General features: G+C 35.0%; 1 protein-coding gene across 2 annotated transcripts; it reads right to left on the bottom strand.

The window, feature by feature from the left end:
• Positions 1–1,364: 1,364 nt before the first annotated feature.
• LOC110787715 (tobamovirus multiplication protein 1) lies at positions 1,365–18,814 on the bottom strand. Of its 2 annotated transcripts, none has more exons than XR_008920649.1 (13): positions 18,175–18,814; positions 16,051–16,101; positions 14,510–14,543; positions 12,390–12,476; positions 12,253–12,304; positions 11,893–12,067; positions 11,650–11,745; positions 8,340–8,400; positions 4,874–4,938; positions 3,571–3,645; positions 3,355–3,430; positions 2,093–2,272; positions 1,365–1,939 (listed from the first exon to the last, which is right to left on the bottom strand). XR_008920649.1 is itself a non-coding variant. In XM_056828066.1 (13 exons), the coding sequence occupies exons 1-13, from the start codon at positions 18,277–18,279 to the stop codon at positions 1,916–1,918; spliced, it is 1,068 nt and encodes a 355-aa protein (XP_056684044.1). In that variant the 5' UTR covers positions 18,280–18,807; the 3' UTR covers positions 1,365–1,915. The 2 variants fall into 2 exon arrangements, 1 of the variants encoding a protein (XP_056684044.1); XM_056828066.1 differs by having other exon boundaries at positions 2,093–2,259; positions 18,175–18,807.
• Positions 18,815–19,302: the final 488 nt, after the last annotated feature.

Raw genomic sequence — 19,302 nt, 5'->3', positions numbered from 1 at the left:
CTGTAAAAAGAGATCTATCGTCTATGGGCATGGCCAAGAGAAGAACCAGAAAATAATCTAAAAAATGATTGAAATTAAAAAAAAAAAGCCTATAAAAACTTCTTTACGGAACAAAAGACAGAAATTGACCAGGAAATTACCAAAATTTCTGAAAAACAAAGAAGACAAGCAAAGATTTGGCCTTATTAAGTTTCTGTGCCTAATGAGTAATGAGGCAGGAAAGAGAACATAAACTTCATTTTACACCTCATAAGCATGGTCATAGGCATCTTGTGATGCAGGGCCAAAAACCAAGACAAAAGCTTGATTAATTTCGGAAGAAACATAACATATCTATTTCATTCTTTGCTTAAATTTCGAAATAAATTGGGCCAACTTAAAATCAAAAAATATCATTGATGCATCATGAGTAGGCCTGGTTATCGGGCGGGGCGGGTCAGGGTCGGTGCGGGTCAAAAGAGGGTCGGGTATTGAAAGGGTCATTTTTAGAGGGTCGATAATGGGCGGGTCAAAAGCGGGTCGCGGGTCAATAGCGGGTCATTATTGGGCGGGTCAATAAACGAGCAATGAAAAATGAAAAACAAAAGAGCCATGTGCAAGTACAAGTAAATACGAAGCTATGCATGTAATTTTTTGTATCATTACTATTTTTATTTTCAAAATAATTGTAGTATAAGTTTGACCCTATAATGACCCTGTCCAATAAAGGCCCTGTCCAATAAAGGCCCTGTCCAATAAAAGCCCTATTAACTTGACCCTAACCCTATATCCATTGGACTACCCTGTCCAATAACCAGGTCTAATCATGAGATGCTGGATCAAGAAGCAAGAGAGAATCTTGCTTAATTTCAGAAAACAAATTAGCTGTACATATTTTACCATGGTTGGAGGATCAAGGATGTATGAGGCGGAGAAGGAAAGTCAGCAGTGTTTCATTACACCTCTATATGTTGAGCATGTCTATTTTGACGGTGGATCATACATTCATACTAGTACGACCAGATTATTCAAACAAATTCACAATTGGCACGAGAATTGAACAGTAGTATCGCTATTAATGCAAACTTTTATATAAGGCCGTCTTACACAAAACACCACATTTGTGTCATATAATTACTGAAACTAATTAGTTAATTAAACATTAGAACTACTTAGTTAAGCAATGAAACCAATTAGTTAACCAATCAAAACAGTCTTTCCGGTAAGACGGTCTTACACAAAAGTTGTCGTTACTATTAAGGTCATTACTTAAACCATCATCAACCAAGCAAAAGACACGTTTGAAGCAAACGAATCGATCCACAAAGAACAGGCTAATTCATGGGCTACTTTACTTTATTAAGACTCCTACGTAAAAAAAAAACTCCAGGAAATAAGATCTTATAATACTACTTCCGAATGCTTTAAAAAATAAATTTGATCTTCCCTAAAATAGTTACTTGTATAAATTATGGTTGAAATTCAAAAGAGACCTAAACTACCAACAAAATGGTAGAGAGAAAACGGAAGAGCTATTACAGAGTATCTCACTAATGTCATTGTAATCCTTCATTTGAGACAATTAACTCGGGTACAAAACTGTGATTATACTCACCAAAGTGAGCCATTTCACCAAGTTGAGCTACAAAATTTTACAAATTTCTAGGTCAGGAAACAGGTTGACTACCTTCCATCTTCCTCCAACCATCCCTGCTGTTTTACTTTTAAGGATGGCAAGAGGAATAGATTATCTATTTACAGATAATTCAAAGCAAAACAATTGAATTACAGCGGTATGGTTCTGGCTAATAAATGGAGCACCGTGCTTCTTCCCAACTCAGGGTGCCACCACATTGCCCAACCTTTAGTGAGAGAGTACAGTACAAAATTCTGCTCAAGAAATTTCATCCGGATATGTTTCAGACCATGATTTACATTAGATGGGGCTTGCTTTTGAACCCTGTGACAGTAGTAGGAGTAGGAGTTATTTTGGTCTTCATTGCACATTATACTTCTTTTAAAAAAGAAAAAACAACTTTGCGCTAAATGGGGAAAAGGTAAGGTTCATGGTGATATGCCATTATCAATATGGTGCGAACAACTGAAAGCAAACCTGATTTCGTGAGCTTGTTACAGCAGTCCAGTGCTGAGAATTATGCGTTCCTGTTGATCCATCATTAATGAAGGTTACTATTCTTGATTCCTCGGCTCTATCAACCACCCAAGAAGGTGGTAATTCCCTCATGACCCACAATACAAAGGCTGCCGGTGCTGATGAACCTGCATACCAAAGCTAACTAAAATTCATTATCTTCATCAAAATCAGGCAAAATTCCAAATACGTCAACATTCCAATGAATTCAAGAGCACCAGTCATGGTGAACGTTACTAGAGTTATCACATTTAAAAAGTGACCTATTTTTTAGGGTGAACTCATAAACTAATATACAAAGGTGGCCCATTAGTTTGGGATGGAGGGAATCTCTTGTTTGAGAAGAGAAGAGGTTTTAAAACCCTCTTCCATAAGAAAGTTGAGTGCATGTGATGCACTTCCTCTACTATCTTGAACACCCACAAGTAATTAGAGGCCTTTGAAAAGTGCATGTGATGCAGTTGCGCAATCTATCTATCACCAATTACAAAAATCTTGCTATAACCAAATAGTTCAACTCCATAGAAATTGAATAACACGGAATCCTATTTCTACTTCATCATCTGCCTAGTATCAGAACAGTTTTTAGCAGCTTTATCAGAAGTTCTGCAATGACTTACCAATTGTCACTTGCGTAAAGGAGATGTGTCATTCTAATGGCTGACAGAGCAGGAATCAAAGACAATGAAATGGAAAAGGAAAGAGGCATACGATAGAGAATTTTCTAAATCAACAAAGAAAGGAGGCATTCCATTACATGGGCATACATTTCAAGCTATAGATGTTTGGTCATAACTAACTAAACATTCTCATAGCAGGGCAAAAAAATTCACCAAAAGTACCTATCTATATCAGTAATCACACTCAACCTTTTACCAGCAGTCCCTAGGCAAGTAATTGTATACTTTTAACCAAGTGTTTGACTATTAGAAAGAAAGAAACTAGGCTAAGGACTCTCACTCTAAGGCAGGTACCACAACATAGTCATATAGGTGCTCACAGCTCAGCTTTCTCACAAGTTTTCCTTGGAATTCTATGCCATTTTTCCGATATAGTAATGAGGAATAGTTAATACATGAGCGTCAGGTATTAACAAGCTTGGAACTAATCATGAATCATGATGAGCCACTTCTAGTTGTGAACATGTGAAACATTATGCTGAGACAAACTACTAGTTCAATGTCCAAAACAATGAAGTCAATTAAAAAAAAAACATCAAGTACCTATAAAATAGTATAAGATCAGTAAGATAGTGGTGCTAAAACCACTAATGGGCTCTTGATGCCAACGGTAAAGAACCTGTAGCAATAGAATAGTAGAACTCTTAGAGGTAAATATGCCACAAAGTGCAGCCAAAAAAGGGCAATCTATAATCAATATCTGAATGAAAGTAAATATAGAATCCAAGATAAATCATTAAAAAGAAAATCAACACATACTGGAATATCAGTTAGAAGTGCTACTAGAGCACTTGTTGTGAAACATACAAGAGAAACAACAGCAAGACCTGTGACCTGTAAATCGGAAGGTAAGATCAGTTTAAGATAAATAACATGCAACATACTACCTCCTTTTCACAATAGATGCACTATTTTGACTTCCTCTCTTATCAACAACCATCCTTGAACTTTACTTTCTATAATTATCTATTAGTAAAAAGTTATAAACAAAGTTATACTTTGAAATATACGTTATAAACTATTCTAACAGCATTTTAAATATTAATATGTATTTTTAATATATTAGTAAAAAAGAAGCCAAAGTTAAGAAGTGGAATAGTGCAAAAAGTCAAAATAGTGCATCTATTTTATTGTGACACGGAGAAAGTATATATAGATTTAGATCATATGGGAACCCTCTTATGGTGAGAACTTTTCTTATGGTGAGAACCTCAAATATGCATATTATTTGAACTAAGTATGCATAATTTTTGAACTAAAATGTGCATAATATTTCAACTATATTAAATGTGCATATTTTTTGAACTAAATGTGCATATGTTTTACTCATATATTATGTGCATTTTTTTCCGTTTCTAGAAAATCGTAAATTTTATTCAAGCTGAAAAAAAGTGGTGCACATTTTAAAAAATATATGCACATATAGTTCAAATTTTATCCACGTGTTCAAAAATTACGCACAAAAGAGATTCTCGTGAAAAGAGAAGTTCTCACCATAAGTTCTCACCGGAACCTCACCCTATATATATACTTCTAAGTTCTAAGACCGATGTACATTTTCAGTTACCATCCTTTCAGCACTGCATCTCTGGTACATACACCTGAATAACTTAAAGCTAGTCACACGCCATTTACTTCCATTGCAGGTTTCAATCAGCATATGAATGAAATCAAAGGCTTTAGTCTTTATAGAGTGGGCCAGAAAGGATGGCAAATGAAAATGCATCTAGACCACCATCACTACAACTTCGAAGCAAATGGTTACATCTCTGAATGTTAAAATATCTTTCTTATGTTCTCCCTTAGGGCCTCTATGGCTCTACCCCAAGCTAAAACTATGAACAACCATAGATCTTTAATATATGTCCCCATTATTTAAGTCTCACATGCTAACTCCCACATCAGACAGATATAGAACACTTCTTGTTTCTTGTGCTGTTCGATAGATTTAACAAGTAAATGAACCCCCGACCTTCTATTCCCACTTAAGTTCCTCTATATTGTACTTAAAACCGTAGAATACCCATCAAAAGGAAATTGATACAGCACAAAGAAAAAATACCTTCCACATCTCCGATGAAGCGCCCTCGGATCTTACTTTGCTCATCTTCAAATATATTAGGAGACCTGAGCATGAAAATAGGTAACTGAGAACAAAAATTGAATAGAAAAGTTGATATATGGGGAGAACGGAGATGGGAGAGGGCATAGTAATATATCACAATACCAAAATAGAAGTTAACGGGAATTGTACATTCAGCAGCAGAGTGTCTCGTGGACAACGTTCAGACAGTAGTGCTTCATTAGTATTACTCCGCTAAATACTTGCAACACTTGCCTCTTTCGGCCATCTCTGAATACTTGCAACAGTTCCTATTTTGGCAGGGGACTACTAATTCTTTATTATTTCTCTCACCCACTAACCCGACTTGTATCAAGTATTTATTGTTTCTTTTTTCTATTAAATTCTTTATTATTTCTCTCTCCCAAAAACCTTTTAAATATCCTCATTAACTCCACTTTATTTTCACGTACTAGTCACAAACCTTCCTAAAACTACATGCAAACACAAGTGTTGCAAGTATTCGGGAACGGAGGGAGTACATGGATTAGCTATAATTGTTAAGGCAAGTTAGTGTCAGGTCTCATGCAAAAGATGAAAAATCATTCATGCAAGATTTAGATGACATTTACTCCAAATTATTTCAGAATTTGATAATTTTCTCTCAAGATTACCAATCTTGCTAGTACAATGACTTAATATGAACTAGGGTTCATTGTATTCTTAATGCATTAAATGATACCCCATTACAACTATTAAGAGGCAAGATCGAGCCTCAAGGAAAGTGATTTGTAACACAACTTCAAGCCACTCTTAGCCTACACATTTCAAACAATGTCATATTTCCAGGTCAACTTCTGGATGAATGCAGTTATACATGATTAAACCAAATAACTCCAAATTCCTAAGAAATAGAAACTACATAAAAGGGCACTATAAAGACATGAGACAGAAAGAAGAGAAACACCAAGCCATACTCCCTGCATCCCTAATTTTCTTCTTTCTATTATTCGAAACTTTACATTACACTTATATTTTGAAATAAAAATAAATAACTTAAATAAGAAATTTTACTTCTCTTTTCTCATCACATCAAACCTTTTTCTGTCTCCATCAAAAACTTTTAGTGTTCTCTCTCTTTACATCAATTCTTTTATTCCATTTTTTTATTAGTTCTCTCAAATCTTGACTTTAGGCTTCGAGCCAAACCCATGTGTGAAGAAATTATTGGACAAAGGGAGTAATAAAAGAAAATGAGTGTTCCTCTAAAAGCCTAGCAGCCTTAGCTCAACGCTAAATAAGTCATCCTATCCAACAGCAATCACTTAAAGCGTGTCTACCAAGAAGACATACACACTTCGTTCTAGCCATTGCACACAATTGCCAGTTTGCCACAAGAGCATCATACCATTTGGCCTTTCCTAGCCCAAAGAAACAAACTTGTAACAAATTTAACACATACAACGGAAAACCAAGGAGTTCTTCTCAGCATAAAGAATCTTCCAAATGTAATACACCATGTAACAATGAAGAGAGACACATGAGCATGACTAGCTATTGACTCAGTCCTACATGAAAATGACTGCCAAGATAGTCAACCCGATCTATCAAAAGAGTTAACTTTGCCTAACACCTGACCTTAGTCTCCAAAAAAGCTCAAACCTTGAGAGATGCCTTAGCTTTCAGATCACAATTAGCAGTCCCATAGAGGGAATTCCACCAACTATGATTCATGAAAACAAGCTTAAACAACAAAAAAACAACTTAAGAGAAATATTCCCAGGCGTATCACGGACCCTCCCATACCCTAGAATCCTCCATCTGAATTCTGTTGGTTAGAGTGTATAAAAAAGCGCAAAGCGCACTAAAGCGATATGAGTCCTAGAGCTTAAGCGCAAAGCGCAAGCGCAAGGCGTGGGCTTCATCGAAGTGAAGCACACTTTTTAAGAATTAAAGATTTTTACTATTATGAATATATATCTTACTAAAATAACCAAAAAAAAATATAAACATCAGATTTGCTTCAAAAATATATTACTCCTTGCTTTAACAAAAATATATTACTCCTTGCTTTAACAAAAATAAAGCATATAACATAGTGTTTATCCAGAAGGTAGAAGTTAGGGTCGGCTGTTGTGACTGTTTTCTTCTCTTTTCTTCTTTTTTGGACTATTGGTATACTTTCTATTGTTAAGGATTAATAGGGAGTGGTCCAAAACACAATAACAACATATAAAAAAGCTTTCAACGTAAAGTAATAATAAAAAAAAAAAAATTCAATGAAGCGCCAAAAGCGTGCTCTTTGCACTTCGCGGGCTTCATGCGCTTAAGCGCGCATCGGCAGGCTTAATCACAAGAGCTTCGCTCAGACCTAATTAAGCGTTTTTCCCTAGAGCTTCGAGCTTCAGGGCTTAAGCGTGCTTTAAGCGCGCTTTTTTAAACACTCCGTTAGACTTGTCTTACATCTAGCTTCAATAAGCTCTATTAATACGGAATTAAAGTTATCCTGTAATAAGATAGTATATACTTCCTAGGTTTGTTTTTAGTAACACCATTTTAACTTTTACACTATTCACATAATTTACTTTGACTATCTTTAGTGACTAGTAAGTAGATCTGGCAAAAACTGACCCAACCCACCAACCACATAATTTACTTTGACTATCTTTAGTGAGTAGTATAGTAGTAAGTAATAAACCCGAAATAAATCGAAGAGAACAAACCCTAGGTTAACTTCAATCCTGAAACAACTTAAATTTCAACCCTAAGCAGCTTCTTAAAATTTCTTTAAATTATCGAGGTCAGCATCAACAAAACAGTATAATATTATTTACCTACTGGCTTTTACAAATGAGGATCTACCCGATTAAACTCCACTCTAGGATCCAAGAAAGCACATAAACTACCACAGTGAAAAGAAAAAAAATATAACAGTGAGTATAGGACAGCCATAAACAGTAAGATAACATATGGAAGGAGGAATAACTATGAACATTAAGGTATATGTCTCTATGTGTGGACCCGGTAACATGTCAAAAGCACAATAGGACACCATGATTGCTAATGCTAGTGAAAAAATATGAGTTCAATTTGCAATGTTCCAATCTAAAGAACCCATCATCATTTATTCAAAATTGAAATGGTCATATTGCAAATCACTCAATTTACATCTCTAGTCAATAGACACTGCACTGTTATTCCATCAAACTTGGACCATAAATCTCATTAGTTAGACATCAGCATAGCAGTACACTAGGGAAATGAGAAAGATAGTCTCAAAAATGAATTCCGTATCAAATTATCTTCCTACCTTATCCTCTTACCTATTCGTTTTCTTCATTAATTTCGTCCTTTATCATGTCCAAAATATCTCAAGTATGAAAGTGAGAACAGCAGCAGAAGCACATAATGGTAATAACCCCTGTTTTAAGGTAAAATTTATGAGGAAGCAATTGGAAACACTTACCATAACACGCCAATGCCCCTCCCAACAGAAAAATTCCAATTGCAAAGATATCTACATAGACCTGCACAGTGTTTCTGAGGTCATTCTACTGCAACATCAATATTAGTTTTGTATTTACACAAAAACAAGAATGAGATGTTGGAGAACTCCTGCCAACTTGGACCTTCTTTTCACCCAAATCACACACAAAAAAAATGTTTCATCAAAACCTTATTAATTAGTTATTATTAATTTCAGCACATTTTTATAATTTGGCTGTAACTAGACATGAATTTGTTCCTTCACCATAGTAATTTCCGTAATTTGCTCATTTTTCAAATCCATTCAGTCCTGAAACTTGATTTGGAGGAGTTGAACACAAGATCAGACATCAACAATAACTAACAATTCAATTTTGCTCAACCTGACTAGAGCATATAGTTATAGGAGGCCCATGCAAAATTAATTATTAAATGGTGCAAGTGGGCAAGTAGAAAAATTAATTATTCCAGTAAAACAACAATGGGGACCATGATAGAGATAACATGTGAGAGATTTTTTTTTTAAAAGGTATTTAATAAGAGAGAGAGAACAACAACAGATTTCGAGTGGGTATTAATGAAAAATAATAAAATATGGTAGAAAGTTACCAAATGTAGAAGTGGTGCATTTAAAAAAAAAAGACACCCATAAAAGTCAAGTGATGCATTTAAAAAAACGGAGGGAGTAATTTTTACACATCCCGGTAAGGACACATAGCAAATGACCATAACCAGGGGCGGAACTAGGGGGTGGCCAAGGGTGGCCAAGGCCCCCCCTATGATTTAAATTATAAACTAAATGATGTCTATAATATTCACAAAATTAAGTTGGCTTAGTTGGTTTTTGGAGCATGAAAGCCATTATTCGGCTCAAGTTCGATTCTTCTTTTCTACCTTTTCCATTTTTATTACTCCTTGCTACAGCTGGCTATGCCCAGTCATTTATTATCCATGTTTTTTCTTTTCTTTATTTTTAAAGTGTCTTTCATTGTTCAATTCCTCAACTTAACATCCTTTTTTACAGCAATTTAACATCTTATAACAGAGGTTTTTATTTTTTATTTTTTATGCATACAGGTTTTTACTTCATATACGAAGAAGTATTTCTAATGTATTTTCTTAATAACGACTTGTCTTACTTTTTTTTTACAAGCTTTATTTAATTTAACATATTTTCTATATTATAAAATAAGTTACGTTAACTGATTAAATGCATTTCGCAAAAAAAAAAAAAAAAATCCTTACTACAATTGTTATCGTAGAAATGGATTTGCACACATATGTTTTATAAACTTTATAAGTAATTGTTAGCTTTAAATCGTCACCTTAGATAAACAAAATTCATTTTGGTGTAAATATCGCGAACCCATAATATTTTTCATAAAATTGGATATTTGAGACGTAATACAATTAGTATATGTGCCCCCCCCCCCCCCCCCCCCCCCCCGATAAAATATTTCTGGTTTCGCCACTGACCATAACCCAAAGGCAACTTATAAAAAGATAGAAATTGGTAATGACAAGCTTGCAGTTGGCATAGAAGATGAAGAGTAAGGTATCATTCTACTCACCTGAATTTCACTTATTTTATCTTATCTTATCTTACCTTATTGGCCTTACACTTATTTATCTATACTTCGTATTCTTATCATATTACCCCCTTAACTTATCTTATTGGCCCTTATTAGAAGTTATAAAAAGATACATTTTGAACTTATTAACTCTTATTTTATCCGAACTTATCTCATATTATACCTTGAATTTGATTGTCATGACTGGTTTGTACCGGAGAAGAAGTCATAACTACAACAACAACAACGCCTTAATCCCAAAATGATTTTGGGGTCGGCTAACATGAATCGTCATAGGAGATCGTCATTGTGACTAATCAAACAAGAAAGGAGCGGGAAGTGAAAAGAATAAACAAGAAAGAGGGAGAAAGTGAAATTAATGAAAGTAAAACAAGAAAAAAATACTAAAGAAAATAACATAAGGGATAAGAAAAATAAGTAAAGTTAAAAACGAAAAAAATAAGGACAGAATTACATTTGAAAATATCATATAAAAGGGAGCCAAGAAAAGACGGGGAGGAAAAAAAGTTTGTGGGGGAAACTAATTAAAAGGTTAAAGAAAGCTTTAAGGGAAAAAAGAAAAGGAAAAAAAATATGTAAACAAAGTTCAACGAAAAAGGTTTGCAAAACGCTAAGTAACTAAGAGGACCAAAATGGAAGATATATGTCAAATCAAGTCATCAATGTATATTCTCTCCCTCCACTTTGTCCTGACCAACGCCATATTTTCCTCAATCCCAAGTAGGCTCATATCATTCTCAATCACCTTTCTATAAGTTTTCCTAGGTCTTCCCCTACCCCTTACAACCCTATCACTTTGCCACCCTTCTAGCCTCCTAATTGGAGCATCACTTGATCTCCTTCTTACATGTCCATACTATCTTAAACGATTCTCCATCATCTTAAACTCAATTGATGCAACCCCTACTTTCTTCCTAGTAATCTCATTCCTCAATCGATCATTTCTTGTATGTCCACACATCCAACGTAACATGCGCATCTCCGCCACATTCATCTTATGCACATGACAATATTTTATTGTCCAGCTTTCTGTGTCGTATAACAACGCCGGTCTAATTGCCGTGTGGTAGAATTTTCCCTTCAATGTTTTGGGGCTTGCCTGGATCACAGACGAACCCCGTGGCACTCTTCCATTTCAACCAACCTGCTTTGATTCTATAGCCACATCGCCACCCAATTCTCCATCCTTTTGGATAATAGATTCTAAATAGCGGAAGATTTCAGAACCTGGACAATCTTCACATCGAAGTTAATCGCGCCGGTCTCTATTTTGGACTCCACTAAACTTACACTCCATATATTCCGTCTTGTTTCTACTCAGCCTAAAACCTCGAGATTCCAAAGTTTGTCTCCATAATTCCAACTACTTTCCCCTCCAAAAGAAGTCATAAGTATATAAAAAAAAATGTAATGTTAATGTGACAGAAAATTGATACATAAAGAAGAGAAAAAGTAAGCTGACTTTGGTATATTTGTAATGCAACAGAACATAATTTAAAGCTTTCTGTAGTAGCTGAAGTTCACACGGGAAAGACAGCCAGAAAAACCATAACAATCCTTTCAAGTTGCAACGAGGACACAAACATGCATGGTTTCGCCCAAAGTTCCTTTAGATTAGCCCCTTAATCTCCACATACAAAATTATAAGTGCACACTTGGAAGATTAAACAGAAGAAAAGTTTACTAAGAAGCTCATACCCGGGCAACAGTTGATGAATCAATCGGATTCCTTCCCATCCCAATCCAAATTAGCACGGCGAAAGCAATCATTAAAACAAGAACCACAACCGTAATCTGGAATAGAAATAACAGTAAAAAAGAAATCTTAATCAACAAATTGGCAATAGTTTTGCGTAATATGAATAATCGATTCATAATATGCCTCGGCTAATGTGAAGTAGAATTTACCAGCACACTACATGTGCGATTTTAATAACATACCAAAATAACAAGTCTTTGGCGGCTTCCAACATGAAGTGATGGAATAGGTAGACATCTTTGATTATCATCAGTGTTTGTTAAAGGAGGTTTACTGGTAGTCTTATCCAACAAAGCTTCACGAGAACTACCGTCTCCCTCATCCTCTTCATCATCAGCCTGGTGGCAAAGATCCACCCTATAGAAAAGGCAGCAAAGACAGCACACAATAATGAACTAACAGAAACATTGGCATAGAACTTGACAACTAGAACAAGGCAGCAATAACACCAACCTATTGTGTGCTAAAATTATACAAAAATCCAGGCGACAATATAAAGTAATGCATAGTAGCAATAACAAGAATAAAAATAACATACATACCAGTATGACAGAAGTAGAAGAAATGCCGCAAATAAAAGGATCTTAGGGAAGGCTGCACCAAAATATCAAAAATCTTTATGAAACAAAAAAAAATCAGCAACTGATCAGAGCCAGCTTGCAATAAGCTGGATTCATACCCATGAATACAAAGCCGCAAAAACTTGACCAGCATGACCATCCTTTGCAAGTAGCGATGAGCGTTAATACAAAAAAAACAACGTAACCTGCAACAAAAGCTATTATTATATTTTTTTCATTAAATATATGGTCAAAGAAATTTAAAACAGATACCATAAATCAAGAATTTGCACAAAACGGTAACAGACTAACAAGCTAGATTTCCCCGACCATAAACGGACAATGCACATAAGCACATAATAAAATTAAATACAATACTCAATGACCATTTTACCTTTCAAGTTGACAAATTAATAACATTAATGAAACTGTTAATCACCTTCTATTGATATATTTCCTCCGTGTTTTTTTAATTTCACCATTTCCTATTATGGTGTGCTTCAAATGCTTTTTGATGCGTTACACACAACAAATACCAATTCTACCCTTATACACACTTTATGTTTAACATTGCTACCCCACCTTTTATCTCTCTCCTTTTTTTGTTATCACATGGGGATTTTTGATGGAGCCAAAGATTCATTTGTTCTTTTGGCTGTGGGATGTGATGGACTAAATCAAAATGGCTCTTAATACCTATTCGCTTCCTTTCCATGAAGTAGAAGATGGTCGTCCCGTTGTTGTCCCGTTATCGCTTTTGGGTCAATTGGAAACAACCTCTCTGCAATTGCAGGGGTAAGGTTGCGTACGTCCGACCCCCCCTTACCCCGCTTCTTGCGGGAGCCTCTTGAGGCAATGGGGTAATGATAATGATAATGATGAATGACATGGGAATTTTTGGTATTTATCACCTTTATTCCCTTTCTTAATTCCTGTGCCCATACCAATGGTGAGATTAAAAAAAAAACAGAGGAAGTATAAATAATTTTCAGTGTAATATTTAACACTAATTAAACATGGGATCTATTAGATCCTTAACACCAACAAATTACGGGTGAAAAGTCAACAATCCATTCAGGATATTTATAACTTACTGGTTTTCGGCATGACTAATCTTAGCTTAGGCCTTAGGCTAACCAAAGCTAAAGAACTTTATATGGTAAAAGTCGAAAAAGGATACACCATCTCATCATCAAGCACAACTAGACAAGCAAGGAAACTATTTATGGAGATATTAGGAGCCCATCCACAGAGCACCATGCTGTTAAGACAAAAGAAATACTCCCTGTGCGCTGTGTCCCAAATTAGTTTTTCTTTTTCTTTTTTCATCTACCGTAGATTAGTTTTTATACTTCAATTTTGGGAAAGTTTTGCTCCGTTATTTAATGCATCTCTCTTCCCACCACAAAATGGAAGGGTCCATGCTCTCTCAAATTAGGAAAAAGTACCTCACTATCTCATACCACCTTTTCTTTTACAATAAAAAGAACACTCCACTTCTCTTTTCACAACCACCTTTTCAACCAAATAACAATTAGCTGCAGCTTTCTTCGAAGTCATACATTGATAGTTTACTGTTAGCTGTAATAGGTCAACAGAGTAAAGAATTTTCAACATTATCAGGAACTCCTAATTTTAATGCCTTCCTTTTGGCAGTTAGACTTGAGTTTAGACTGTTTAGTTATCTGCCAACATTTCAGATTCAATTTCATCTGAAGTATATGGGACTACTTTAAAGTTACACTCATCCCACAAGACTCGACATTATCTCTACTAAAGCAACTACAACAAAATATTCCAGATTTGATATCACATGAAATTCACATAAAAGGGAGAGGGATTGTTTCTCCATTAATATGATTCGTCATTCCATCTAAAAATTGTATGATCCAGGTAATAATTTTTTTTATCACAATTAAAACCATAAAGTTTTTTGATTGATCAAGTGCACAAGAAACTTTGATATGCTGATTGGAAAAGACAAAGGCGCCAGCACCATCACTATAATCATGAATTCAAAGCTACAGAAACAAGAGCCTGGAGCCCTGGACCAACAGGAAGAACAGAAGATGATAAAAAAACAGTCTCTAAAAATGGTACACCCAGAGAGTTCTGTTTTTCAAGCATCAACAAAGAATCGTAAAGATACTCATCTTTAAGCAGTCAAGTTCAAAAAAGTTCTCCTCATAGATCACTAAAAGCGACAAAAAATTACCATAGAGAATAAGCAGTATCTTACCTAAGTTACAAAGGCCAATCATGAAATGAAAGACCTGAAAATACATATGAACTTGATTCAGGTTATGCCATTTGGCCTCAAGGGAAAATACAAAGAAAAAATACATAGTTCTGATTTGTGCTCATGTTTTGACAGTGAAAGAAATAAAAACATATCTAGCTAATGTATCATTGGTAAAGTTAGGCCGACTTGTGATCATGTATATGTCTTTTCTAACTAGGCAGATTTGCGTTCATGTCTTCCCACCGCACTACCACTACCTACCAGTCATTTCAAGGCCTACGATGGCTCCGACGGGTCATGGATTTGGATTACTTGTCAAGGACAATTGGCGGATAGCATCATATGACTTGGTAGCAATAGCTTTTCGGACATGGGTAGGGAAAGGGCTTTTGATATCAGAAATATTTCAATTTGAAGCATTCAGCGATTAGAAGGCATAAACAAACACTTAAAGCCTGAGAGCATCCAATTTTCAATATGAAGCATTCGGTGACTAGCAAGCATAATCAAACACTTAAAGCCTGAGAGCATTCCTATTGGTGAGGGATTTTTTTTTCTCATCCCTCTCTCTTTCTCTGTTTTCTCTACCCACCTTTTCCCTCTTACATATAAGTTTTCCTCATGACTCATGAGTTTTTTCCCCACAAAATCCATCTCACTCATACAACAACAACAACAACAACAACAACAACAAAGCCTTAGTCCCAAAATGATTTGGGGTCGGCTAACATGAATCGTCGTAGGAGATCGTCATTGTCACCAATCAAACCAGAAAGGAGCAGGAAGTAAAAAAGGAAAAACAAGGAAGAGAAAGTGGAATTAATGAAAGTAAGATAAGAGAAAAATGTATATATATATATATATATATATATATATTATAGAAGAAATATTGTAAGAGATAATAAAAAATAAGTAAAGTTTACAATAAATGAATAAGTAAAGTAAGTACATTTCAAAATAGCATGTAAAATTAAAAAAATTCAAAAGAATTTTAAAAATAAAATAAAAAAATAAAATAAAAAAATAAAAATAAAAATAAAAATCCATCTCACTCATAAGGGGATGAAAAGTTCCCCATCACTCCCTCACCCACTTTCCACTCTCTTAGTCTCTTTCATCAAGTAAACTATTAAAAACAGGAAAAAATTTAAATGTGTTCAAAATATAGCAAAATGGATGTCATTTTACAGAGATCTAAAAACATGTGTCAATTATAGTTTTTAATATTTTTTTATTTATATTATGTGAAAAAATAAGCATTGTAAATAATGTAAATGTCTCACATGTACATGGCCCGACGCAATAAGTTTCATAGCATATGAGGAAAATTCATTTTGCTCACATGGTGAGGAGATTTATCTCATGGAGTTCCTTGAGACAAAATTTCATATGTAATTCATGCCAATGCTCTAATCACAAAAGCATTGAGGCCAAGCACCATTTGGAAATAAACTAACAGGCGCTACACATCAGCCAAGTTCAAAACAACAGTAAGAATGTGTACAGAAAAAAGCAACTGAACATGGTCGCCGACTTACCTTTTGGCGGGTCCAACCAAGTAGCGCACTCCTAGAATGAATCCTCGCTAACTAAAGAGCAAAAAAGAATAGGTTGGCATCATAAATAGAAAAGATAAGATATTCTACTAAAGAATGATGATACTAGTCAAATAGGAAACCAAAATTAAATGAGGATAAGAATTAAATATACAAGATATTTCTCAATCAGCAAGATCTGCTATGCTTTCTTGACATCTTTAAGAAGTTAGAAAATAAGGACATTTTTAGAGAATACAAATTGCCATAGGCGATTAAGCAACACAAAACTGTATTATCTAAATTATATTACTTTCAACACCTCAACATTGTGAGAACACTTCCAACTGTCCCCTAGCTACTTCCCGTTATCCCAAATACATAAAAACCGGAAAGGAGGGATTATAGAGAGGGGGGCGTTGAGATAATCAAACACATACATAGAATAGCATTAAAATGACAAGCAATAAAAAAGATAACACCTTCCAGCATTTTTACTAACAGTGCTGCAAAGTGTCACCTTAAGGCTAATATATGTTCAGACAAACTATTGCGGTGGAAAATCAAATTACTATAACCTGATTATTTATGGTTGTGGCTAGCCCTATGTTCAATACTTCAATTGACTGCTAAAAAGCAAAATGCATTGGTATAGTACTGCTACTGAAGTGATACATAATCAAGAGAGAAACCACATAACACAACAGGCAAATACTTTACAACAACATGGTGCACAATAGTATACCACGACACTACCAAGAAAGAATCCCTGCGTGGACAATAAAATAAGAAGTAAAGAACCTTTAAAGTCTTGTTTGCTAATACTAACTCCGACGCAAACATCAAGGACTATTCACCCTCTTAACATAAACCCTTGTAGCACAGCACATAAGACTTCCTCAAAGACTACAGTCAATACCAAATTCTTCAACCATGCAAAAGATGTTCCAACACAGCAGTGAAAGAATTTATTCCCCGAACAAACACCCTCCATAGTCCATACCCCCTTTCCGTTATTACCAACCACAAGAACCAATCGTCTTGAAATAGGCAAGACTCAAGAGAAATACTCAGGACTCATGGCTATATAAGCATTGTTTGAGGACTTCCATTCATTGAATCCTTCCAAACTTCCACGAAAGCTTGTCTCAAGATGTCTTAAGTTCTAGAAATATAAATGAGCCCATCAAATAATGCCCACTTTGAGTGACCCAGCACAGGACTATCTAGTATATATCACCTAAAGTGCCTGGAATATGGCCAGAGTTACCTAATGCGTGAGTATTAGATTCGGTACGATATGCCATTCATAATTTCTTAAAACTGAGCAAAAACATACCAGTTTTGTATTACAATTCGCTTGTCAGTATGCGGTACACACACGGCGGGATTAGAGTATTAGGTAACATTGGTTATGGCCTTAGAGCAGATTTAGTTATCTATATCAAAGTGGTGTACTAAGTACTAACTCCTTAAGGGCCTATGCAATTGATCTGTACTCTATATCTACACTAGTATAGACAAATTCCAATGTTGCACGTATGTTTCTATCTAATCTCATATTGTGGTATGCAACTAGATGTCCTCGAACCAGTCACATCAGCTTCGCTCTCAGTGGAAGCCAAAGACCAATCCGATAACATAATCACTCTCGAACATGTACAAAACAGTAAGTGTTTCCTTGAACATAAGTTTCCTACATCCACTGAAATAGGACAAGGCATCAATCATCCAAAACCTATTTTTCTTTTTCCATGTCCATTAACTAACTCTCATAGCGCTGCACTCGGAATTTCGAAATTCTCAATAGTACTCTGTAAAGTCATAAAACTCAGCTCATAAATCCATCGAACGAATTTGTCAATCATCTACAACAAATTTCCAGTAAGAATCACTGCAGATAACAACTCAATCACCAAAAACACTAACCCCTCATAAACCCCAGCTAAGCACGACCCACCTTAAAAAAAAAAAACCCATCAAATTCACCAATCTAATGCAATAAACAACCACATTGGACGAAAACAACAACCATCCAAAACCTATAATCACACAAAACAACAAACTAATTAAAATAATTAACCAATACCATTTTCAAATTCAATAAAAATTAAGCACAATTAATACCTGACAAAATGCAATCACAGCAATAGCCGCATCAACACATGCAAGGGTAGCATAAACAACAACAATTCCAGGTGGGAAGCAAGTATTATCCCTCAATTCCAACATTCTTGCTCCCCTTTTCTCCCAATCCAATTTCAACCAAAATCACTCAGAAAACTCAATTAAAAAGATACCCTTTTACAGACCCTTAATCCCTCTACTTTTTCTGGGAATTTAAGGGTGAAATTGTGTAGCCTTTTGGGACCAAGAGATATACTGCAAAAGGGATTGAAAAAGATAACTTTTGACAGTATCTTTCATGACAGATCCGAACCCAGATTCGCTCCACTGCAAACAACAATAACAAATTGAATTTTGGGATTTTTTTTTTATTTGAGAGGATGAAAGTGAAGGTATTGTAATCAGGTTTGTATTATTATTGGAAAAAAAGAGTAAAAACAAAAAATGAGAAGGATTATAAATTTATAATTGTGGTAAGAGATTATTTTTTTATCAAATTTAGAGTTTCAAGATACTGCATTCATGATGAAGATTCCTTAGTTTAATCCCTTGTGCTGTGGAATTGTGTTTTGGGTGCTGGAAAGTGGAAAGAGGTCTAAAATGAAGTCTACTATTTTAATGTTTGATGCCCTGATGATGAAGGATTTGAATCTATGATTCTACTTTCTATCCCATTTGTTAATTCTAAACCTCTTAGATTAAGACAATAGTAATCACTTTATAGAATTATAGGCATGTGATTTAGAGGGGTAGGCTTTGCTGGACTACGAGTTAAGTTCGATTTAGGTTGTGTTTACGATACGAAATTGGAAAATAGGTACAAGTATATATTTTGTTTTTGGCGGGTGCTTTGTAAATTGTCTAGGTGAGAATACTTTACATTTCCAAAAATAAATTGGATTTGTCAAATAGGGTATTAGTTTCATAACTCTAGATTTTATTGCCGATGAAGTATGTTTTATTCCCGTGAAATTGAGCTTAAAAAAAATTATTTCCGAGAAGTTCTATTGATTTTATTTTCAAAATATTGTAACATTATTGAAATAAAACAATTATTTATTGTGATTTTGGTTACTGTATTTCTCATTTGCTTCCCTTCTTCGGTTATCACAAAAAAACAATACTTTT

The sequence above is a fragment of the Spinacia oleracea genome, chromosome 5, assembly GCF_020520425.1.
Source record: "Spinacia oleracea cultivar Varoflay chromosome 5, BTI_SOV_V1, whole genome shotgun sequence".
Taxonomy (NCBI): Eukaryota; Viridiplantae; Streptophyta; class Magnoliopsida; order Caryophyllales; family Amaranthaceae; genus Spinacia; species Spinacia oleracea.
This window is presented reverse-complemented; position numbering and strand designations above follow the sequence as displayed.

Excerpts from the sequence above, each read along its gene's own strand:
- LOC110787715 (XM_056828066.1), bottom strand. The coding sequence starts at position 18,279 with ATGTTGGAATTGAGGGATAATACTTGCTTCCCACCTGGAATTGTTGTT. Across the intron at positions 12,477-14,509 it reads GATTGGCCTTTGTAACTTAG|GTTACGTTGTTTTTTTTGTA; the intron begins GTAAGATACTGC and ends CTTTTGTTGCAG. Across the intron at positions 12,068-12,252 it reads CTTCTACTTCTGTCATACTG|GGTGGATCTTTGCCACCAGG; the intron begins GTATGTATGTTA and ends CCTTTTCTATAG.